The 26,932-nt window shown below is 45.3% G+C and overlaps 1 protein-coding gene across 2 annotated transcripts; it reads right to left on the reverse strand.

Moving 5' to 3' along the window:
• Window positions 1-163: 163 nt before the first annotated feature.
• Ufd1 (ubiquitin recognition factor in ER associated degradation 1) lies at window positions 164-26,459 on the reverse strand. 2 transcript variants are annotated; one of them, XM_087577085.1, is made up of 12 exons: window positions 26,334-26,459; window positions 24,232-24,338; window positions 23,814-23,846; window positions 20,790-20,911; window positions 17,944-18,074; window positions 10,841-10,913; window positions 8,261-8,329; window positions 7,463-7,528; window positions 7,009-7,056; window positions 6,017-6,105; window positions 5,415-5,496; window positions 164-1,002 (listed from the first exon to the last, which is right to left on the reverse strand). In XM_087577085.1, the coding sequence occupies exons 2-12, from the start codon at window positions 24,236-24,238 to the stop codon at window positions 928-930; spliced, it is 795 nt and encodes a 264-aa protein (XP_087433211.1). In that variant the 5' UTR covers window positions 24,239-24,338; window positions 26,334-26,459; the 3' UTR covers window positions 164-927. The 2 variants fall into 2 exon arrangements, with proteins under 2 accessions (XP_087433211.1, NP_445870.1); NM_053418.2 differs by having other exon boundaries at window positions 24,206-24,338; window positions 26,334-26,431.
• Window positions 26,460-26,932: the final 473 nt, after the last annotated feature.

Here is a 26,932-nt window from a genome sequence, read left to right on the forward strand (position 1 = left end):
CCAATCCAAGCATCAGGGAGTGACACCTGTCCCTACAGCCTCCACGAGTCTCAGAAGTGGTCTTCTAAGTACAGGGTGAAGTAGAATGCCGCTGTAAGGGGGCATTCCTGTGACTAGTGCCCAGACCACCAATCCACGACATACCTTATCAAACAACTAGAGGTGAGTTTTAATCAAGTTTAATTCTTCAAAAGAATTATTCTCAAGGAACAAATTTTAAATAACTGGATCAGCATGGCAAAAAATCTTACATCATACAAAGTGCAGCTCTGAGGACAGTAAAACAGTAAGAAAAGGGGGCACGGGTGAGCCTTAGTGGCAGAGTGTGTGGCATGCTTGATATTCATGGGGTTCTACTTCAACCCTATCCTTGAAAAACAAACTATCAGAACCATGGGTAATAAATGTAACGGGGCACAGAACTTGAGCACGTATTCATTCTGCCTTGCACATCTGGCTTCATCATGGAATTCGCTGAGAGTGAGCAGATCAAAATGAGAGTGCATTCATCTGGATGAGATCCCTTCTGAGTCACTGTCAAATAAAAAGACGCCATCTTTGTCAGGTACTCCAGCTCTGGCCTGAGTAGCCATGATGGACTAAAGACACTGCCCGGGTACAGACATGGGAAAGAAGAGCAGATCAGGAAACAGGGATCTGCTCTGCGGAGGCCCTGGGAGGGCCCTGGAGCAGAGCACAGGATGTGGAGCAGGCAGCCACCTCCAGGACCCGGGAGCACTCTCTCCCCCGAGATCAAGCACACAACCTCCAAGTTCTGCTGTTTTGCATCCAGGACAAGCTTGATAGTTCTTAGGTAACTCTAAACAAACCATAAATAACAGAGCATCTCTGAACTTGTCAGAGCTAGTAACTGTAAGCCAGTTGCAATCGGATCTTTTATTTTCCCGTCAGCCCACAGTTTTGCACTTAGGGCTTTCTTCCCTTCTTCCGCAGCGACTGTCCTTCTCCAGAGAAAGCAACGAATCTGCCTCCAGCTTCATCCTGGTATGAAAATAGGATATCATTTTCAGAAACTCCTCAAAGTTTACAATAATTACTTTATTCTATAGATGCACGTGCCATTTATGTGTGTTCCCTACTTCATTATTCATAATAAAAAAAAAAGCCCTGGAGGGGCTGGAGAGATGGCTCAGGGCTTAAGTGTGTGCTATTCTCTCAGAGGTCCCAGGTTCAGTTCCCAGCACCCACACTGGGCAGCTCACAATGGCCTCCAAGTCCAAGGGATTTGACTCCCTCTCCGGGCTGCCAGGGCACCCGCACATACCAGGTACTCAAGCACAATATACATAAGTGTCAATGTCTCTGGAATGCATGGCAGTGAGAAACCCACAAACCACAGCTGTGTGTCTCCTATCACCTTTGTTTTCAGAGGCGGTTATGTCTGAAGAAGCCATTTTCAGCTGCAGTTATCATTAGGTTGAAAAGGCGTCTCATACAACTCCCTTCCAAATACCCGACTCAATTACAAGCCATGCTATAGCAGCCTCCCCCAGTGACCACATGGGGGAAGGGACCCTGTGGCTCCTTGCTGCCATCCAAGGCTCAGAGAGGGTCCCATCATCTATTAGCCCAGGGAATTACCAAGATTCCAGACCCTTAAGTACAGTTTCTATTGAGCATCTATCACTTTTCATCGCTAGAAAGTTGAAAATCCTAAAGTGAACCCTGATAGCTTGGGAACCACTTACACAATAAATCATTTTATATTTCCAAACTTTTATGTGTACAGGTGTTTTACCTGCATACGTCTCTGTGTAAAATATGCATGCAGTGCCTGTGGAGACCAGAGGAGGCCCAGGTCCCCATAGGGCTGAAGTCACAGAGGGTTTTGAGCCACCATCTCAACTGAATCTGGGTTCTCCATAGAAGTCTCTCTCACAGCTTTAGCCAACGATCCAGTCACACAACAACCATTTTGATGTAAAAAAAAAAAAAAAAAGTATAATGCTCCAAGAAAAAAAATCACTCTCAACTGCACCATCCCAAAATAGGATTTCTGGTCACTTTTCTCCACGTTTACTTAATCCCCAAATCTCAAACCCCTGAGTTCTAGATCCCCTTACTTCCCGGTTGGTGCTACTGAGGTAAGCAGCTTGCTGTCTGCACACAGCTCTGGGTTTTGCTTCAGTTTTGGTTTTTTCTAGAAGGGAATTACTAGCTTAAACGGTGCACTTAAAAAGAACCAACCAAACCAAACCAAACAAACAAAAAAACCCAAAAGACAAAAAACCTTTGTGTACTCAGATCAGCCAACCATGAGAAACACTACCGACCACTTCTCTCACTAGAAGGCTTGCTTCTTTAACAGTGCAGAAACAGCTTCTGCCCCCATGCTTTAAGTGCTCAGGACCTGAGGCACCACCCCTTGGTTTCCTACAAGAGAGGGGATTTACAATTTCCAAAACACATCTTTATACCTATTGTGTATGTGATTCAAGCACATGTGAACTATAGAACGCAGGCCTCTGCCACACAGCCTTCTGTCTTCCTGACTTCTCTCTCCTCCATCTATCTGAGCACAAGACTTGAGCAATTTCGTCTGTTTGAAAGTATATCCCAAGCTAGGACTTGCCATTTTCTTGGCCTAAAGCCTAGACCGGCCTTGAACTCTCTCTCTGCCTCAGCTTCCTCAGTACTGGACTCAGTGTGAGCTGCCAATGACTCCAGCCATTTCTGCTTCCTTTCTTCGGTGAGGTACACCTTCAAGTAGAGTCCCCAGAAAGCTTCTTGAAGGTGTCTTTGTCTTTCGTGAGGTCCTACATACATGTCAGAAGTTCTGAACCTGGTGCCTTTTTTAAAAAGATTTATTTTATGTATGTGAATACACTGTTGCTATCTTCAGACACCAGAAGAGGGCATCAGATCCCATTACAGATGGTTGTGAGCCACCATGTGGTTGCTGGGAATTGAACTCAGGACCTCTGGAAGAGCACTGAGCCATCTCTCCAGCCCTACTGAAGCTGGTGTCTTGATGTAGGTCAGCTAGTGAACTCGCCTGGTAGAGCTGCCATGTCAATTACCACAGACTTAGTGGCTAAAATGCCACATTGACTTTTGAGCATCCTGGAGATGAGAAGCTGAGACCAAGGTGTCTTTAGACCCCTCTGGCTTGAAAATGGTCCTTCTGTGCCTATGCCTGGCCTTTCTTCTCTATGGTCACATTTCCTTTTCTTGGGAAAATTGAAAAATCATTCAGTTAGATTAGGGCCCCATTTTCCCTTAATTATACCCTGTAAAGGGCCCTATGTAGTCACATTATGATGACAACACAGAAATTTTGAGAGGACAAAGTTTAGCCCAGAAAGAGTTGGATACAAAGCTTTAGTCTGGAAATTTTTCCTCTTAGAATTTGTCTTGCTTTGTTGGGAAAGGTGCTGTAAATGCACTGTAACTGTCACTGCTCATTTCCACGGTGCCTTCTGAGAGCTCTGGGGTCTACACCGAAAGCCAGACCAGACTCAGGCTATAGCTGTCTACAGCTAGTTAAAAGCAGGCTCTGCTTGTCCTTCTGTCAAATCCTTGCTCAAGGTGCCTCCTCTTCCAAACTTATTTTTCCATTACCTTTCACCAAAACTTCAGTGGCTCTGAAGATAGAGTAAAGCTATGTCTTTAATTTCATATACTCAAATATTTATGGATAAAACAGATCCTACTGTGCCTGCCAGCCTATTCTCCCTTCTATAAATCACGCTGGAGTGTGAGCATGATCAATGAAAGCTGAACTATATCTGATAAAGGATGTAGGCAGGTTTCGTGGACATGTTAGGGGCGAACTGACATTTATTACGAGCCTGGAAAACTTACAACACTGTGTCAGCCTAAAAGACATTAAAGGCTGCAAGAGATTTCAGTCCAGCCTGGGAGCACCCTAGTCCTCCTCTCAGGCCACCCAGAATACTAGAGCAGAACAAGTTCAGGAGCCAGAGCTGGCAATGAGCCAGCAGCCCAGTTTACACAGTCTCACAGCATAGGTGATCTCTGCCCTATTGAGACCTCTCAAGGGGATCTGTCTCTCCCTCTCCCTCTCCCCCTCCATCCCTGCCTTCCTTTTTTCCTTCTCGTCTTTTAAGATAGGTCTCATTTAGCAAAGCCTGACTCTAAGCCCCTGGATCCTCTTGCTTCAACCTCCCAATCGCTGAGATTACAATTGTGCATCATGACCAGCTAAGGGTGATCCTTTGAGAACTGAACCAGAAAAGCCTAGGGTCTAACATAAAAATACACACCACACTTGGGTGGCTGCATTGCAGACATAGCTGCTGTATAGAATGCAATCTTTAGCAGGATGAGACACTTAAAACTAACGCCTAACACCTTGGACTAAGTTCCCATGTAATGCCTCTGCTTCTAAGGCAGCTCTTCCCATCCCCATGCCCAGTGACAGGAACATGCTGGTCACAGAAGCTTGCTGTACTGATGTCTTTGTGAAGGTCACTTTCTAAGTGGAGTGCTGCTGACACCACGTGTGAGATGGTCAGGGGCTCTGGCTCCGTTCCCATGCATCTGCACGAACGCAATCACAGTACAAGCACAATCACAGCATGAAGCTCACAGGTACATCTCAGCAATGAGCTGTTACTTCAGAAGCCTGACTTGGCATTGACTCTGTGAGCCAGTGTCATGCTAGTCACCAGTGTTAAGCAGTAACAGAGCTACAGCAGAGGCCTGGACTTTCATGGCTGTGTTTGTGCTAACTCTCAATGTCTTGATTTTGGTCAATTTGGTTTCCTCTGAGTGCCTGCACCTATTCCCAGGTATCATTTCCAACCAGAGTCAGCCGGGCTGTTCACAGCATTCACCTCTGCAGGACTCTTAGCCACACCGTCCCTACCTTGCAGTCATACACTTACTCAGGAGTGACTGTATAGAAACGGTAAGCTCTAGTTCTAGGTTAGAAAGAACACAGATTTAAGCAAGCGCTCATCGTGTGTGAGGTCCTGGGTTTAACTTCCCATTCTGAAACAAACCATAAGCAAAAAGAAGATAAAACCAGGGCTGGAGAGATGGCTCAGTGGTTAAGAGCACTGACTGCTCTTCCAGAGGTACTGAGTTCAAATCCCAGCAACCACATGGTGGCTCACAACCATCTGTAATAGGATCTGATGCCCTTTTGTGTCTCTGAAGACAGCTACAGTGTACTTATAGATAATAAATAAATCTTCAAAAAAAAAGAGACCCACCTGGGGCTCCAGAGGTTTTTCACAGCAGAACCTAGAGTCATGCTTGACCCCTGCATTGCCAGGTCTTAGTCAATAGATCTGCAATGGTTCTACAGAGTAATCAGCCCGTTAGGAACGAAGGGGCCTAAATATCACAGAAGCACCCTATCTTGAATGGCAGAAACACTAGTCATCACTAGTAAGTAAATCCTAAGACCAATGAAATAAACTTACCTCTTCAACCTTTTTGACCATTGGACGTGAATTTCTGATGAAAGTGATCTTACCAAGCTTAAATTCGTAATTAGGAATTCCTCTGTGAAAATAACAGACAAGGAGAAAGGTTAGTTCCAAGGAGGACTTATATTTGCTTCTGACAATCAAGAGGAAGGTAGGGAGAGACAGCAGTGCCTTCTTGGTAACTGTCTGGTCTACACTGCTCTGCCCTCTATGTACCTGCTAGGAGGGAACACAAAGTAAAAACACTGGTCATGGGATATGCTGTGGGCACTGGCCTTAGACTTCTCTGAAAGTGCTCCATGGATCCCATTCTCTTCTTCTCTTCCTGGTCACATACACAGTAGACAGCTAACACATCCAGAATCCTACCTGGTAGCCACCAAAGAGGGTTCACTATGAATCCTGGGACAGGCACCATCATGCTCTACCTCGTCAGAAAGAGAGGAAGGGCTTGAGCCTAGCCGGTAGCCTGTTGGTCTGTCTCCAACACTGGAATGAGGCTCTCCCATGTCCTGGGCTTTGACACACAGCCCATGTGTCAAAACTTTCTTTTAAAATGGCTAACACTCATCAGAAACAGACTAGGAAAAACCTACCTTTTAATGTCTCCAGGCTTGATTGGGGAGGGACTGGGTTCAACCCCCTTTTTCTTTCCATCCAGTCTATTCCCAGAACCAGAGAAGGCCTAGACAAGGAAGTCAAGAGGGTGCGTGCTTAACCTCAAAAGTGAACAACCATGTGCCCCTGTTCAGAGACCCCGGAAGGGGTGGGAGCTGGTGCACTGCCAGATCCTCTTGAGTGCTGCCACTGAGATAGCTTGACCAGCCCCTCGAGGGACTGCAGGAAGCCCCCGAGTTCTCTAATACAGGCAGCAGCAGTGATAGCTGACTTCTGTTACAATACCTGCCAGGCCTCTCCTTCCCAGGTGTCTAGCATAACCCTCTTCTGCCGCCCAGCACACAAGAGCCACTTCTGCCTGCTCACCAGGGAGCCTGGCTGGCGCACGTGCAACTTACTTCAAATAAAAGCAGGATGAGCTTTCAGAGGTGAAGCAATGTGCTAACAACTGGTGAGCCTAAGGGAAGGGCTGTGTGTATCTATTATACTAATTTGACTTTTAGTAGACACCCCACACACCCAGGGACCATACCCAAGTCCTGTGATAGTCATACGTTTGGAAAGGAACAATAGAAGTTGGAAGCCTTTCAGGGTTGTCAAGGTCCCAAGGGAAAGCACTAGAGAGATGGCTCAGCAGTTAAGAGCACTGACTGCTCTTCCAGAGGTCCTCAGGTCAATTGCCAGCACCCACATGGTGGCTCACAACCATCTGTGATGAGATCCGATGCCTTCTTCTGCTGTGTCTGAAGACAGCTACAGTATATTTATATAAATGTAATGAATGAATCTTTTTTAAAAATGCATTTAAGTCTGTTTAAAAAAAAAAAAAAAAAAAAAGGTAATTGCACAAGTGCCTGATCCATTTGCTCATTTGGGCACCCAGAGCTCACATCCTGCTAACGTTCACAAATCATCACCGAGAACAGTTCCTGGCCTTGGGGTGCAGTGACACGCAGTGCCTGGTACTCACACGGAAGCCCACTTCTCCAGCATAGCCACTGTGGTCAGCTTCTCCCTCCTAATGGGAAAAAAGGAGCAGGACGTGAGCTTGTTGGAATGGGTGCTCAGCTTCCCTCAGAGCCTCTCGTTTGCACGCTGCCCAGCCTCCACCAGCTAGCACACACTATCCTCCTAGGAGGCAGGCCTCCTCCTAGGAACAAGGACTATGAGCCAGGCAGCCTCTGCAGAGTCCACTCACAGAGAAATACATGAACAGGCCAGCAAGTCAGCCTGAAGATCTGAGTTCAGTTCTTGGTATCCAAAGGTGGAAAGAGAACCAACTCCCAAAAGTTGTCCTCAGAGCTCCACACACATGCATGGCACACATACTCCCAATCGCCACACAACATATTTAATTGTAATTAAAACAAACCAAGGAAGCACAGGTACAAAAGTATTAGGAGAAGCTCAAGAAAATTACTTACTATTGACTCCTCATGCTGTACTGGTCTTTCTGGTTCTTTGTAGCCCAAGGGAGCATCAAAATCCACCTGTTTTTAAAAATAAAGGTTAACTGCTGAGATGAGGCCACCATGCCTCCTTAACTAACCGAGACAACAGCTTAAGAGTCCAGTTTTCCCAACAACGGTGCTTTATAGTGTTCAACGTCACTACAATGACACGTTATAGACACGCGACTGCTGTTGGGAGCTGTGTGTGTGTGTGTGTGTGTGTGTGTGTGTGTGTGTGTGTGTGTTCAGAGTTAAATATGACCGTATCACCATGGATGTGTGTGTACCCATTCTACTAATGGTACTACAACGACCCACATGTTCCTGGCAACCATTAGTTTCTCTTCCCTTTCTTTTTTTTTTTTTTTTTTGGTTCTTTTTTTCGGAGCTGGGGACCGAACCCAGGGCCTTGCGCTTCCTAGGTAAGCGCTCTACCACTGAGCTAAATCCCCAGCCCCTCTCTTCCCTTTCTAAAGTCTGACACCTTAGTGAAAGGAGACAGGACACAGTGTAACCTTTTTTTCCTTGACCACCAGGAGTCCTGTCAATAATTTGTCTCCATTTAGGTCTTAATACACTAACATTCACTCTTTGGCAGGCCTGAGGTGACTATGGACCCAGCCACTTTGAACACAGTCCACTTCTACTCCCTAGGAGGGACTACTAGGTGAATGGCCACCACCTCCTATTCCGACAGCACTTTCCTCCTCTTCCCCTTGTGTGATCCTCTCATGGCTTCTGACCTTACTCACAGTGGAAAATGTCACTCACATTCATGTCACATTCAATAATGGATACGGCCTTGTCCGGTTTGGTCTCCATCACCCGCAGTTCATAGATCTGCAGCAAGAACAGGAAGATGAAGTGGTGGGACTGGCAACAGGAGCCACGAGCCAGCATCACAGCAGCGTCGCTCCCTTCCCGCACTGACAACGCTGCTTCAGGTCGGACCGAAAGGTACTGCCCGACAAGTTGGTCTCATTCCGCAAGCTAATTAGCACCATATTGCAAGGTAATTCCTGGTCTAGAAACTCATATCTAATTATCCTAACACCTAAAATCTACTATTGTAATATTATTAAAAGTTCTAAATAAATTCTAGTATCTAAGATCATAATCTCGTTTATTCTAAGATAAGAATTAGCAAAGTGTTTAAGGAGCCAAGAGTAAGAATGCTCACATGAAGAATGCTAAGTCTATCCTCCCAAAATGATAAATGCATTGTATGGCTTAAATTTGACAGGGGTCGGGGGGGATGGGGAAGGAGGAATTGGCGTCACAGAGAAAGGAAAAGCAAAGAGAAAAAATAAGAAGCTGGGCTAAGGTTATATGGAGCCCAACTGTGTCACACACTGACACCTATAATATCGACACGCATCTCAAGTGCCCACATGAAGGTCAGAGCACACTCCTTGGGGGTTGGTTCTTACCTACCTGTGGGCTCCAGGATCAAACTCAGATCACTAGCCCTACAGATTGGCTATAAAGCATTTATACACTATGTGCAAGGCCCTAGGTTCAATACCCAGCACTCCAAAAGCAAATGTTAAAATATAGCAGAGTGCTGGAAAGATGACTCAATGGTCAAGAGCACTGACTGCTCTTCCAAAGGTCCTGAGTTCAAATTCTAGCAGCCACATGGTAGCTTAAAACCACCTGTAATGGGATCTGATGCCCTCTTCTGGTGTTTCTGAAGACAGTGTAGTCATATACATTAACGACCGACAGCATTCTGCCCCACAGCAAGGTCTGCTCCTCAAAGGGCTGCCTGCTTTCAACAGAGAGTTTTACAAGGACAGGGACACAGTTTGTTTTTGGCCTTTCCCAGCATGGCAAAGAGCTTGGCTTAGATAAAAGGACAGAAAAGTCTTTGGTAGGGAGAGGAGATTAGGAACTTGCTTTGTGGTCCAGACCAACCTTGAACCTACAACCCTGCTGCCACAGTCAGGTCAATTACTAGCATTCACCACGATGCTCAGCCCTCAAAGGCTTTTTAAAGACAGATTTTAAAAAAGAGAAGATTCATTTCTATCTTATATTTATGAATGTTTGTCTGCATATATGTATATGTTTGCACCAGTTGCATGCCTGGTGCCCACAAAGGCCAGAAGAGGGTGTCAGACCCCTTGGAACTGGAACTACAGGCAGCTGTGAACCTCTTTGTGGGTTCTGGGAAATGAACTGGGTTCTCTGCAAAAGCAACAAGTGCTCTTAATCACTGAGCCATGTCCAGCCCATTCACAGACATTATTAAAAGCAGAGGTATGATGAATAGGTATAAGAGTGTTAAGCTTATTTGTCTATAAATATAATCAGTCCTTAACAGTTTCTGAATGTTATTTTTTTCATTGCTTTGACAATACCTGACGGAAACAACTCAGGAAGTTCCAGGCAGCTGGGCGTAGCCCGTCCACAGTCAGAAGTGAATGCTGACACTCAGCTTGCACTGTTTTTGTTCAGTCTAGAACCCCAACCCGCGGAACGATGCCACCTACACTTAGAGTGGGTCTCCCCATCTCAGCCGTACCTACAAGATCCTTCATGGACATGCTCAAAGTTTTAATTCTATTATGTTTCTAAATCCCATCAAACAGCAATCAAATTAACCACCATGAAAGGCTAGGGAGATGACCCAATGATTATATACTATATAAACATACTATATAAACACAGTAAAAAAAATTTTGTGTGTGTGTGTGTGTATCTTTAAAGAGCTAACTATTAACACTGAGTAAATTAGGGCTGTAAATGTGAACCCAGAAAATTTTAAAAACCAAGCAGTAAGTAGCAATTAGGTGATAAAGGCCATTTTTAGAACACCTCATTCAATACTAAAATGGACAATAACTATGAGTTTTCGGTGTGGATTCAAACATTCTCTTGTGGAGGGTGAGGTGGTCTCATGAAATCTTCACCCTACGACCATTTTCTAGGTGGTAAGATAACTAGTACGTACCACTAAGGTCAGCCAGCAAAGGCATTTTTAACATATAAAAAAATGGAAGGAAGAAAAAAAAATTTTTCTCGTTTAATAAGTTTCTGAATGTTTTGCCTGCATGTATAAATGTGTACCACAAGCATTCCTGGTGCCCACCAAGACGAGGAGAAAGTTACCAGGCTAAACAGGTTCCTCCCTAAGAGTAAACTGTACTGTAGCTGCCTGTAAGTTGTACAGGAGCTCCACTGGTGCAGTCTCCATAGTTGCATCCTGGCTCACCCATGCTCTAATCCACCCCAATAAACTCTCTGGATCACCAAAACACTTAGACAGAACAGCTCTGTCGTTCCCCTCTCTCTGGTAAACAAGCGCAGTAGCAGAGCATTCTCCATCAGGTAAGGAAGCTCACCCACCTTCTCATTGTAGTTGATAGCGATCACATCTCCAGTCGTCAGACAGGCGAAGTTCCTCAGTGCATTTTCTAATCTGCATGCACGCTGTCAAGGCAACAGGACGAGCGGCATGCCTTCAACTACACAATGGACTAACACTTCTGACGACTCAAGAAGGAAACTCCTCCATTACACAGATGGAAGGGTTGACCTCAGATGGCGGGACTCGCTCCTAAGATTACTTTGGCAAGCCCTGGCAAATGTTACGGTCCAGCGCCCCATGACTCTGCTCTACACTGTCTTTGTTCCTTTTCTCAACCTGAAACCAAATACTCAACCAAAAGCAACATTAGGAAGGACTGGTTTGGGCTCAGCATGCCGTAAACAGCTCCCTATGGAGGGAAAGGTTTGCCCCAAGGAGGTAGCTGTCTATTCGTACCTGGGTGAATCAGAAAGCAGAGAGAAGAGGACAGCACTCAATTGGTTTGCTTCCTCTCCCTTTAGACAGCCTGGGACCCCAACCACATTGCAGGGATCTCCATACTCAAATGGATCTTCCCTCCTCAGTTAAATCTCTTTTTAAAAAATACTCACAAATAAGACCCATAGTGTCTACTATGTGATTCTAACAGTCAGGCTGAAAACAAAAACTACACTGACTACATACACCACAGTGACTACATACACCACAGTGAATACATACACCACAGTGACTACATACACTACAGTGACTACATACACCACACTGACTACATACACCACACTGACTACATACACCACACTGAATACATACACTACACTGACTACATACACTACACTGAGTACATACACCACACTGACTACATACACCACACTGACTACATACACTACACTGACTACATACACCACACTGAATACATACACTACACTGACTACATACACTACACTGAGTACATACACCACACTGACTACATACACCACACTGACTACATACACCACACTGACTACATACACCACACTGAATACATACACTACACTGACTACATACACTACACTGAGTACATACACCACACTGACTACATACACCACACTGACTACATACACTACACTGACTACATACACTACAGTGACTACATACACTACACTGAATTCGTACACCACACTGACTACATACACCACAGTGACTACATACACCACAGTGACTACATACACCACACTGACTACATACACCACACTGACTACATACACCACACTGACTACATACACTACACTGACTACATACACTACAGTGACTACATACACTACAGTGACTACATACACTACAGTGACTACATACACCACAGTGACTACATACACCACAGTGACTACATACACCACAGTGACTACATACACCACACTGCCTACATACACCACAGTGACTACATACACACTGACTACATACACCACAGTGACTACATACACTACACTGACTACATACACCACAGTGACTACATACACCACAGTGACTATATATACCACAGTGACTACATACACTACACTGACTACATACACTACACTGAGTACATACACCACAGTGACTACATACACCACACTGACTACATACACCACACTGACTACATACACCACACTGACTACATACACCACACTGACTACATACACCACACTGACTACATACACTACACTGACTACATACACTACACTGACTACATACACCACACTGACTATATACACCACAGTGACTACATACACTACACTGACTACATACACCACACTGACTACATATACCACAGTGACTACATACACCACAGTGACTACATACACTACACTGACTACGTACACCACAGTGACTACATACACCACAGTGACTACGTACACCACACTGACTACGTACACCACACTGACTACATACACTACAGTAACTACATACACCACAGTGACTACGTACACCACAGTGACTACGTACACCACACTGACTACATACACCACACTGACTACATACACCACAGTGACTACATACACTACACTGACTACATACACCAGTGACTACATACACCACACTGACTACATACACCACAGTGACTACGTACACTACAGTGACTACGTACACCACAGTGACTACATACACCACAGTGACTACATACACTACACTGACTACATACACCACACTGACTACATATACCACAGTGACTACATACACTACACTGACTACATACACCACACTGACTACATAAACCACAGTGACTACATACACTACACTGACTACATACACCACACTGACTACATATACCACAGTGACTACATACACCACAGTGACTACATACACTACACTGACTACATACACCACAGTGACTACATACACCACACTGACTACGTACACCAGTGACTACATACACCACAGTGACTACATACACTACACTGACTACATACACCACACTGAGTACATACACCACACTGACTACATATACTACACTGACTACATACACCACACTGACTACATACACCACAGTGACTACATACACTACAGTGACTACATACACTACACTGACTACATACACCACACTGACTACATACACCACACTGACTACATACACCACACTGCCTACATACACCACAGTGACTACATACACTACACTGACTACATACACTACACTGACTACATACACTACACTGACTACATACACTACACTGACTACATACACCACACTGACTACATACACCACAGTGACTACATACACTACAGTGACTACATACACTACACTGACTACATACACCACACTGACTACATACACCACACTGAATACATACACTACACTGACTACGTACACCACAGTGACTACATACACCACAGTGACTACGTACACCACAGTGACTACGTACACCACACTGACTACATACACCACACTGACTACATACACTACACTGACTACATACACTACACTGACTACATACACTACACTGACTACATACACTACACTGACTACATACACTACACTGACTACATACACCACAGTGACTACATACACCACACTGACTACATACACCACAGTGACTACATACACCACACTGACTACATACACCACACTGACTACATACACCACACTGAATACATACACTACACTGACTACATACACTACACTGAGTACATACACCACACTGACTACATACACCACACTGACTACATACACTACACTGACTACATACACTACAGTGACTACATACACTACACTGAATTCGTACACCACACTGACTACATACACCACAGTGACTACATACACCACAGTGACTACATACACCACACTGACTACATACACCACACTGACTACATACACCACACTGACTACATACACTACACTGACTACATACACTACACTGACTACATACACTACAGTGACTACATACACTACAGTGACTACATACACCACAGTGACTACATACACCACAGTGACTACATACACCACACTGCCTACATACACCACAGTGACTACATACACACTGACTACATACACCACAGTGACTACATACACTACACTGACTACATACACCACAGTGACTACATACACCACAGTGACTACATATACCACAGTGACTACATACACTACACTGACTACATACACTACACTGAGTACATACACCACAGTGACTACATACACCACACTGACTACATACACCACACTGACTACATACACCACGTGACTACATACACCACACTGACTACATACACCACACTGACTACATACACTACACTGACTACATACACTACACTGACTACATACACCACACTGACTATATACACCACAGTGACTACATACACTACACTGACTACATACACCACACTGACTACATATACCACAGTGACTACATACACCACAGTGACTACATACACTACACTGACTACGTACACCACAGTGACTACATACACCACAGTGACTATGTACACCACACTGACTACGTACACCACACTGACTACATACACTACAGTAACTACATACACCACAGTGACTACGTACACTACACTGACTACATACACCACACTGATTACATACACCACAGTGACTACATACACTACACTGACTACATACACCAGTGACTACATACACCACACTGACTACATACACCACAGTGACTACGTACACTACAGTGACTACGTACACCACAGTGACTACATACACCACAGTGACTACATACACTACACTGACTACATACACCACACTGACTACATATACCACAGTGACTACATACACTACACTGACTACATACACCACACTGACTACATAAACCACAGTGACTACATACACTACACTGACTACATACACCACACTGACTACATATACCACAGTGACTACATACACCACAGTGACTACATACACTACACTGACTACATACACCACAGTGACTACATACACTACACTGACTACGTACACCAGTGACTACATACACCACAGTGACTACATACACTACACTGACTACATACACCACACTGAGTACATACACCACACTGACTACATACACCACACTGACTACATACACCACACTGACTACATACACCACAGTGACTACATACACTACAGTGACTACATACACTACACTGACTACATACACCACACTGACTACATACACCACACTGACTACATACACCACACTGCCTACATACACCACAGTGACTACATACACTACACTGACTACATACACTACACTGACTACATACACTATACTGACTACATACACTACACTGACTACATACACCACACTGACTACATACACCACAGTGACTACATACACTACAGTGACTACATACACTACACTGACTACATACACCACACTGACTACATACACCACACTGAATACATACACTACACTGACTACGTACACCACAGTGACTACATACACCACAGTGACTACGTACACCACACTGACTACGTACACCACACTGACTACATACACCACACTGACTACATACACTACACTGACTACATACACTACACTGACTACATACACTACACTGACTACATACACTACACTGACTACATACACTACACTGACTACATACACCACACTGACTACATACACCACACTGACTACATACACCACAGTGACTACATACACCACAGTGACTACATACACTACACCGACTACATACACTACACTGACTACATACACTACACTGACTACATACACCACACTGAATACATACACTACAGTGACTACATACACTACAGTGACTACATACACCACAGTGACTACATACACCACACTGACTACATACACTACACTGACTACATACACTACACTGACTACATACACCACACTGACTACGTACACCACAGTGACTACGTACACCACAGTGACTACGTACACCACAGTGACTACATACACTACACTGACTACATAGACCACACTGACTACATACACCACACTGACTACATACACCACACTGACTACATACACCACAGTGACTACATACACCAGTGACTACATACACCACACTGACTACATACACTACAGTGACTACATACACCACACTGACTACATACACCACACTGACTACATACACTACAGTGACTACGTACACCACAGTGACTACATACACCACAGTGACTACATACACCACAGTGACTACATACACTACACTGACTACATACACCACACTGACTACCTACACCACAGTGACTACATACACCAGTGACTACATACACCACACTGACTACATACACTACACTGACTACATACACCACAGTGACTACATACATTACACTGACTACATACACCACAGTGACTACATACACTACACTGACTACATACACCACAGTGACTACATACACCACAGTGACTACATACACTGAGACTGCCTTCACCCTATCAGTCACACCCAGGAACAACAGGTAATCAAGTGATACCCTTTCCCCCATGATGAAAAAGAGAAAAGGCTTCCCAGGAGATTTAGCTCGGCTGTTAAAAGTGGGTACAGCTCTTGGAGAACACCGAAGACTGGTTCCCAGCACCCACACTTACAGTCACCTGTAACCAGGGTATCTGACACCCTTTTGGCCTCCAATGGCACCTAGACTCACATGCACATATCCATACACATACACACAATTTAAAAAATAAAATAGGGGCTGTAAAGACGGCTCACTGGTTAAGGGTGTGCACTGCTCTTTCAGAGGATCAAAGTTTCGTTCCCAGCACCCACATTAAAATGTTCCCAATCACCTATAACCCAAGCCCTAGGGAATCTACTGCCCTCTTCTGGCCTCCTTGAGCACCTGCATGCAAAGACATATCCGTAAGAATTTTTTAATCTTTTAAATCACTCCTGAAAGCAATCCCATAATCTACATTATAGTATGGGAAGCCACGAAGATCCTAAAGGTGAGGGTGAAGATAAGACCCACCCTACACTGACCGCCAAACATCTGTAGTGCATTCTGATGGACATATTAAGCAGCTCTTCCCACAGATGACCATGTTGCTGTCTGAGACTTTGTTTTTCTTTAGATAAAGTCTTGCTATGCACATCTTGATACAAAGCATGCCCCTCATTTACATTGGTCACATTTATAAATACACATACCCAGTTTAACCTGAGAGGCAAACATAAAAGAAAAAAAAAACCATTACAACAAAAACATAAAATTTTTCCTTCCTGCTTGCTAAAAAACAGAAAATGTACTCAGCCAACGTTTATTGTCTGACTTTGAATGGGTCCTAAGGCTGAGCACAAAGTGGGCTTGATTATCTAGTTCATGCTGAACCAGAGCCAAGGGCTCCAGGGAGAGAGGGCTGGAAGTAGACGAGCCACGATGTCTCCCACTGGATAAGCTACGCATCTAGATCTTTATGCTAGGCAGCCACAGAACTACATCTAGATCTTTATGCTAGGTAGCCACAGAACTACATCTAGATCTTTATGCTAGGTAGCTACAGAACTATAAGACGACTCTGCTCTGGAGTCTAACAAGTATCTCCAAGTGACTGGAGAAGGCCAAAGAGCCCTGATTTGCTTGGTCAGGTTCAAGAGGACATACTAGACAAATGATGTTACTAAGAATCACAACTTCGATCAGAAGTAGCTGCATGATTTCCCATGCTGTTCAGTGACAGCCAGGAACCCCTCCTTTGCAGAGGAAATCATGTCAGAAGGATACACTGCTTTGGGGTTGGTGATATCCAGGAAGTCTGGGCTCTGAGGCTGGAACTTAGAGTAAGTAGCCACCTGAAGGTTGACACTTTCCACCTGAACCAGGCCCCCTTCTTCCAACAGCAAATTCTGCATCATCTGAAAAGGAGAAATCAGCATGAAACCCCTGAAAATTAAGAAGCCTACATGGTTAACACCTGCCAGTTAGTACGCTGAGTGGGTCAAAGTCTTATTTGGGTAGGAGGGCCCGGGATGAAGACTTGGAACAAGCAATGTAACTGTGCAATAGAAACATGCCATAGGAGAAAACCAAGTGAGGGATGTGAATGGAACGCAGACCTAGTAAGGGGTTCAACCAAGGCTGCATTGTGACCTGTCTCCAAGGCCACCTGGCAGGCCACCAGCTTCTAGCCTCCTGTACACAATATTTCCCTGGGATGCTTACCTCCCAGCTCCAAAGCTGTCTCGCAAGCAGTTTTCAAGGCCTTGAAGCAATCAAGACCACACTTACAATAGAAAAACCACACAAGGAAAGGTTGGTCTTGTAAGGTCCCAGACATGTCTGCCACACAGGGTCATAAAAACACTAAGACACATGCACTGAGTAACTACCCAGTAAGACAGAGGACAATTGAGGACAGGAACAAAAGAGATGAACCAAGGCTGTGAAAATCTAATGTAGGAAACCAGGCCACTGTACTAGAAGTCTTTTGGTTTTTTTTTTTAAAGATTTATTTTATTTATGTGAGTACACTGTAGCTGTCTTCAGACACACCAGAAGAGGGCATCCGATCTCATTACAGATGGTTGTGAGCCACCATGTGGTTGCTGGGATTTGAACTCAAGACCTCTGGAAGAGCAGTCAGTGCTCTTAACCGCTGAGCCATCTCTCCAGTCCAGTACCGGAAGTCTTAAGTCAGAGGCAGAGATGCATGGGTCAGAAAAGAGGGATAGGTTACAGGGCTCAGAATGGATTTTTGCTAATTTTATATCTTTTTTAAAATAAGTTGGATACATAGATGCAAAAGTAGAAAAGAACTACAGAGTAAATTTCCACTGGCCTTCCCTAACATCTTTGGAGGCCTATGAATGGTTTGTAGATGCTTGACAGGGAGTGGCACTATTAGAAGGCGTGGCCTTGATTGAGTGGGTGTGGCCTTTAAGACCCTCATCCTAGCTGCCTGGAAGCCAGTATTCTGTTAGCAGCCTTCAGATATAGAACTCTCAGTTTCTCCTGCACCATGCCTGCCTAGATGCTGCTATGGTCCTACCTTGATCATACTGGACTGAACCTCTGAAACTGTAAGCCAGCCCCAATTAATGTTGTCCTTTATAAAACTTGCATTGGTCACAGTATCTGTCCACAGCAGTAAAACCCTAACTAAGACAGCAAGGAAGCAAGAGGACCTAAAGCTCACTCTCTGGTCCGTCAGTGGGCACTTTGGTGCAGACAGCATGGTAAGTCCAGGCCTATTGGTATCCAATGCCAGCAAGCAAACTCATAAGCATGGCTCAAGAGATGAAGTTCCAGCAGCAGGCTAGCATTTGCTGCAGCCTGGCTCTCCCTGAAACTTGGCAGCTTAGGTTGGGTACAGCCAAGTTAGATAATCTGTGTACATGCCCCTTGTCACCTGAAATAGAGCTGAGAGATAGAAGGCATGCCATTAGCTGGAAAGCCAGCCCCAAAAGGGCTGGGAAAAGAAGTTTCATATCCCCACAGGCTTCCTAAGGGCCATATGGCATCTCAGAGAAAGAAATTCAGATAGCTTCCCAGGCTAAAGAGTCAAGGAATCTGTAGCTATTAACTGCACATCAGGGATTTAAGGGAGACTTTTCAGAGCTCAGTGTTGTCTACCTCACACTTCATCTCATAGCTAAGCCACAGGGACCTCTGCAGGAAGAGAAGGACTAAAAGAGTCACTGCCCTACACTTCACCATCCAGTGCAGCTTCAGTGCCAGGTCTGCTGCTACGACACTGCTTTGTACAAGGCCAGACACAGGACAGGAAGTGATGAGTGTAAGAGATCAGCATGTCAGATCTCAGCTTTAGTAAGACATCCCACAGCAAGTCTGGGCAAGGAGACGGGCAACACACAAGCCTAGAAGCAAGAGTTATAAACCCAAACAGCACTCCTGCTAGGGAGAACATGGCCATAGTTCATCAAGCACCCTGGGGCGGGGCCCAGCTGGAAAGGGTGGCAATGATAAGAAAGAAATGATCTTTAGAACTTGAATAATATGTAATCATAAAAAGGAAAAGCTACTCCTTTGAAATGTGTTGATCACTGTGATAGAGCAAGCAAGTAGGGACTGAGCTTCAGAACATTGTTCTGGTGGCAGTGGGGCCTCCAAGTACAGCAGACAAAGCACTTCTGTGTCCTCAAGCCTGCCAGGGACTTTTCAGGGCATCTGGCACCATTAAAGCACAAAGAACAGGGTACGCACTTCCCTGTGAAGGCTTCCTAAAGCTGAGCTTGTCAACTGGGCTTGGACTGAAAGGAGAGACAGAAAGGAAGCAAGGGAGTTGTGCAGTCTCCAAACCACCCCACAGAATCCTTGCCCCCTTAGGATCCTCCCTCAGGAGTGTTACCCCGCTCCACGGTAAGCTCTGGGACCGCTCATGCCCTTGACAAGGCACCCAGGTCTGTAATGTCGCCCTTCACATAACCTTGACCTGTGTCTACACAGTTAAGCATGATGTTTTAAACATGGCACAGCCAGCACACTGCTGAAGATGTCTTCCTCTTACTGGGCCGATCTACTTGAAAGGACTCTCAAGCATGCACACATATGGAAAAGGGTGTCTCTGCTTATGAGGGACAGAATCTACAGACATTTATAGCTCAACTCACCCAGTGGGGGAGGTAACAGATGCCTTCATCAGCAACAAACTCCAGTACACCACAGTGTGTCATTCGGTCTGAATTCTTATTGGTCAATTTAAACAGCATAGGATAGGTAATGTTGAGCCGGCCTAAGAACAAAGATGTTATAACACACAATCAAGTACCACACCTGTCACCAGTCCCTGTGAAGGAAACCCTGTCCACCCAGTGCCCTCCTGTGGCCTTGTCCCTAAACTTCAGACCCTCCTCCCACATCTCCTACTGTTCTAGTCAGAGGGGTATCACTGTAAGAACACACCATGTGGCCTTAGAAGAGCTTACTGACTTAGTCACGTAGCACCAGCATAAACATGATTTTCTAAAATCATGATTCTTAAAAGTAGCATGTTCATTTATTCATCAATAACTTAAGTGCCAACCATGTGCCACAAAAAATCTGTTCCTTTAAAGGTTTTTATTTAGATAGATGAGATTGTAAACTGACAAGCACCAATATATACTACAGGCACCATGGGAAGCAAAGGGTGGAAAGGGAGAAAGACCAGGGAACAGGCTTTGCAGCCCCTAAAGTCACAGCTTTCCAGGTCAGCTACTAGAAACACGATCCAGGAAGGGGCACAGCTAAGTGAAGGGATGAATGGGAAGAACTCAGCCAGTTCAAGGAAGGACCAGCAATTAGGCAAGATGGCTGGGGTCAGGTATGAGAGTGAGTCAGGAAGAGAGACACTATGAGAAGGCATGGAACAGAGACAAGTTCCTAGGCCAGTGGGCAGCCCTAACTCAGCAAGGTCACAAGATGGCATGTCTCTGAATTCTAGTGATCTATGAGTTAAGGAGCCAGCAACAGGATTAGTGGAACACTGAGTCAAAGGCACAAGGGCAGAGAAAGGAGGGCCTGGCCACATGAAACCAGAAAAGCCAAGAGACTAGGGCAATGGGAAGGGTCTGAAAGGTTCTGAGAGGTTATCAGTGCTGTTTGCCATGTTCTGGGCAACTGTTTAATCTTCCCAGAGTAATGAAGAAGGCACTATCATCCCTCCCTTTTTAAATAATGGGAGAGACTGAGGCATATGGATAAAGTAACACGCCATAAATGATCACGCTCAGGAGTGGTGGCACTAGGATCCGGACTTAGTCTGCCAAAGTTGGTGAACCCTGCCACTCAAGTAGACTGCTGATGATCAGGTTAAGCACACACACCAAGACTCACTCCATCGCCCTAAATGGCCTCTAACTCAGAGGCCTGCCACCATATCTGGCAAGAAATGTCCACTTAGCATCAGGAGGCAGAGCGGACTTTGGGCCTCTCTCTAAATGTTGAGTGAATAAAGTCAATCAGTGAAGAGCTTGAGTAGGAAGCTCCAAAGCAGCTTGGAAAACTGCCTCCTTGTGGGATGGAGGTGATCTCGCCAGCACACCGGTGGCTGAGACAAGTAGTCTGAGACCAAGAAGCTAGGCTCCCTGTCACTAAAACAGCCCTACCCATGGAAGCTTCAAGGTGACCCAGATATGCATGGTCTTAGGTGCTACAGACCAGGCTCCCGCCAAAGACCCAAGACAGAGGCAGTGAAGGGAAACTCTAGCACCCTTCAGCCACTGACTGATGGAGACTGACTTTGAGCTCCTCAGTCCTCTGCAGCATTTAATTCCTATGACCTGAGCAATAACCCATATTTCATAAGTCAAAAACCTCCTGGTCTTACTTGGTTACAAAGGGTTCCTTCCACCACTTAAGAGGTTTCAACAGTTGAACATGGTGGCACACACCTGTAATCCCAGATACTCAGAAAGTCAAGGCAGGAAGATTTTAAGTTCGAGGTCAGCCTAGTTAAGCTGGGTAAAACCCAGTCTGGAGGAAGAAAAAGGGCTTTATAGGGCTGAGGGTCTGACTTAGTAAATAAGCATTCAACTAGCATGCCTGAATCCCTAATACAGCAAAAGCAAACAAAGAAAGGTCTGAATTTACTCTAGCCTGGTCTAAATTCTACTGATCCAGTTCCCAAGTACCTTCCTGGATATATTGCTAAGGGTCGCACCTGGGCTCCTTGGTCAGCTCACCCCAAAAGCAAGACTAAGGACCCACCCTGTCTTTGTAATGGTAGCCTATAGTGAACCCCATGGCTCTATTCTACCAGCTGCCTAAAGAGAAGCCTCCACTGGACACTCCCACCTAGAGTGGGTTAAAGGTCACCTCCCCACTTATAACCAGAACCATCACCACAGCTCCAATGAATGGTACTGACTGATGGCGACCCTGGTTAATGAAGATACCAAGATCCAGAGAGGCTAAGCCAGTAGCTAAGCAGGGCAAAGTTCAAAGCCCAAACACAGCAGAGTAGCATCTATTCTCTGCAAGTCACCACTACATCTCCATAACCAGTCTCCACAGGTTAATTCAATATGGGAACATCTTCAAGTTTCCATAGCAAAGAGTGCATCCACAATTAGGGCTGTCCATAATCCGAGAAAGGAAGCATGGGGCTTTTCTCACAATGGCTTTATCTGGCACAGGAAGAGAGAGTGGCAGCCCAGGATACCATGGCACAATGGAAGGGAGAAACTCAGGTTTGGAGCTCAGGAGAGCTATCTGGGGAGGAGGTGAAGCTCTGCTTCACAAAGTCTCTTGTAGATCGATCATTTTTCCTTTAGGAGATGACCTAGTAAGCCCACACCACAGCATGAACTGCTCAAGCACCGTGCAAAGTGCTGCTCCTTTGTACCTAGACAGGCTCTCCAGACAAGCCAGGCGACGGGGGAAGGGCCAGGGTGCTGGGCGACAGGGGAAGGGCCAGGGGGAGAAGAAACAGAAAGGAGCACCCTTTACCAAGTGGGTGCTTATAGCGCCCTTGCAGTGGAATGCACAACCATGCTGTGCCTCAACTAAGTACCTGTTCCTGGTCCTTCCAGCCCAGCATACCTCCAAAAGGACTCCAACCACATCCTGACAAATGCCACCCGGCTATCCTATGCCCGTTTCTGGTTTCTGTATTTATATTTCCCAAACTGTCAAGCCATTTAGAAAGTACTTACTGAGTTGATCGAGGGCTGAGGGTGGCATAATTACTGTGAAAAGAATATTTCAGGAATATTAAGTACATAAAAATAAAAGGATACAACAAAGGCAAGATGTATACTTTCTGACCTTTTAAAAGCTTTAAACAGTGGTTTGGGGGTAGCAGAATGTCACGATGACCTCTCATGAAGAACCTGACTTGAGGTATTTACTTTTGTGCTCTGAATGGCACTTAGTCAACAACATAATTAGCACCATACTCCCACCACCCATCCTTAGGACAAGTGACATTCTTACTATAATGTTAGTGTCTGGTGCTCACATGTAAAATGACGACTATAGAAGGCTACAGGGCTCATAGAGTTTAGGGCAGGAAAGGTTACTATTCAAAATAAAAACAGGCACATACTCTTCCCTCCTTTCTCCACATCTGACCTGTCATTAGGCCCTGCTAGCATGGATACAGAGAAGCAGCGGTACTGCGTGGAGAAGCGGTTCTGGAAGACCCGGGGAATCGGGTGGTCAAACATGTTGAAAGAAAACTAGAAGAAAGAAAGAAATGGTATTATTATTAAAACAAAGAAACTTTAAATAGGCCACTGTATCTAGTGCAAAAGAATGTTTCTTTAGGCCAAGCACTAAACATAGCAAGTCATCAGTGCTTATAAATGTGGTCAAAGAACACAGAAAACTAAAATCCCAACTAACCAGAATGTTCTGACTGCCTAGGCAGCACAATGAACCTCAAATCCCTTTTGTCTCCCAAAGACTTATCCCTCAGTTCCAGTCTCCATTATCTACAGACAGTGCAACTTTACTAAAATACAAAACCAGGCCTTCGAGTCCCACCTTTCTGTTACTATTCCCTACTCTCGAGATTAAGGCTGCACCTTCCTTACACTTCATAGACACTCATTACCAACCACTCACCATCTCCTAGCCTAATGTTCAGAAGTCACCTCTTTTCTGAGTGCCTACTATTTGTGTGACTCTAATCTGGACTTTGGGGACATCACTTTAGTAATGTTTGGGTACTTAGAAGGCAGATTATCACCTCTGCCCTAGTGAACCCAATATAAAAGACAAGGAGATAACAATAAAATACCTATGCCCAGGAGTTTGAGGAAGAAGCAGGTCTGGGCACAGAGAGCTATGGATGTTAAACAAGTGTACAGGAGGAGATCCTCATTAAAGACCTACATGTCTTGAGTGTCAATTGGGCAAGAAACACAAAACAGCACTGCAGGTGGTGGGAAAGCAGTTGCCCATGTGTGTACTCCTCCATCTGGCTTTTAATACAATCCTTTTTCTTTTCCAGTGAGCCTCCCTTGCTCTGGTAGGCTTCAGGGTTGGTGCTTCTCCAGATGTTCCCAGCACACAACAGACATGAACACTGTGTATCAAACATTGTCTCACACCAGCCAGCAAAGTCAAGACATGAGGGACTACATCCAAGATTGCCTGCTGACCTTCACATGCACAGATGCGCACCCAAGCACAATGACTCACGCACCCAGCGCCGGGCCTCTATTCTCAGGCCCAGGTGCACACCAACACCCTCCTCCAATAAATTGCAAAAGATGATTCTTCAGTTACTAGCACAGAAGTAGAACTGTCTGACTCAAGTCTTAGGTGTATAACCCACAAAACCCTTTTTGAATGATGGGTTAGGGGGTGTGTGCTCATCAAAGCTCCTTCTCCTATGCCATCCATCTAGCCTACTGCTTCTTCTTGAAACATAAACAACATACACAAAGTATTGCCACACTCCTAATAGTATCTTTCCAACTCATCCACCCATGGGCACCTGCTCCTCCTTCACCGCTTCTACCATCCATGTTTACTTCCTTTAAAGCTTGGATGCCTAATACATGAAGCAGTCAGTGCCGGCATCAGTAGTCAGTGCCAGTGAAGCATCATTGCAGCCAGATGGACTTGACTTCCAACCTCTGTGCCTCTACCTCTCAGAGTTTTAGTTCTCTCGGTTAGTATAATAACTACCTATGTTCCATGGGGAATGCAGGAATTAAATAAGTGTACGTTGATAGAAAAAAAAGCGCCCCAAATATTACCTATTGCCATTATCGCAACGTGAATGAACACAACGTGACATACATCCTAAAACATGATCTCTACTAAATAAAATGCCGGGGAACTTTGGCAAAGCTAATGGTCCTTCGGATTCTCCTCCCTCGCACCACTCTCCAAGAACTCTCCAGTTAACTTCGAGTTCATGGAAACCTGTTGCGTGTCGAGAGCACTTATGAGAACTACCGACATAAAGGAACAGGTTCCTTTCTACTCTTCAGGGCTGCAGTCCCGCCGAAAGGCATACGAGTCATGACTCGGACAAGCTAAGAAGAAAAGAGGCGGCTCGTAATTATGGATACCACTTGGGACAGAAGCGCTCCGGACAGTGGAGCCGGCCGATACAGGCCCGGGTGACTCGGCACCTCCGCCACCAGGTCCAGGCCCTCCCTGCCGAGCGCCAGGGGCAGCTCTGGCATCACCCGGCTCGCGATCCCCGGCCAGCTCACCATGACTGACAGCGCTTGGTGATGCCGCTTCTTTTCCTGAACCTTACAATAGAAACCCAGAGCTCCCTCTTCGCAGCCGAGGCCACCGCTCTGAAGCCCAGAACCCGCGAGAGGCTCGCCGGAAGTGACGAACGGAGGGGGCGGGGTACGGAGGCCTGGAGTCAGCAGCGTATAATCAGAAAGTCATGGAAAGGCCTGAGGTTTGAAAATTATTTAAAGTAAACATTAAAACACTTGATAACTGGTTTCACAAGACAGCGATTACTTAAAATGTTTAGATAGTACTCCCTCCCGAACAACTTGATATGAGTACTCCCTTCCGAACAACTTGGTAGGGTCCGTTCTCTTCACTGACTACAATACCCAGAATGCAGCTAGAGCTTCCGGCGTTGACCCCGCCATCATGGATTCGGGCGGAAGTAATCTATAGCTCACTCTAATTCGACAGTGTATTGAGAACGTAGTTGCAGCCTTCAAACAATGTGTAACTGAATTTACTTTATGTCTAAGAGTATATTTTTCTGACTATTCCAGGGTCAGATAGTAGACATTCCTTCCCGAAGTAAAGATGTCCGCCAAGCGTAGAGGGCTTTGGGTAA

Source organism: Rattus norvegicus, chromosome 11 (assembly GCF_021556685.1).
Source record: "Rattus norvegicus strain SHRSP/BbbUtx chromosome 11, alternate assembly SHRSP_T2T, whole genome shotgun sequence".
Taxonomy (NCBI): domain Eukaryota; kingdom Metazoa; phylum Chordata; class Mammalia; order Rodentia; family Muridae; genus Rattus; species Rattus norvegicus.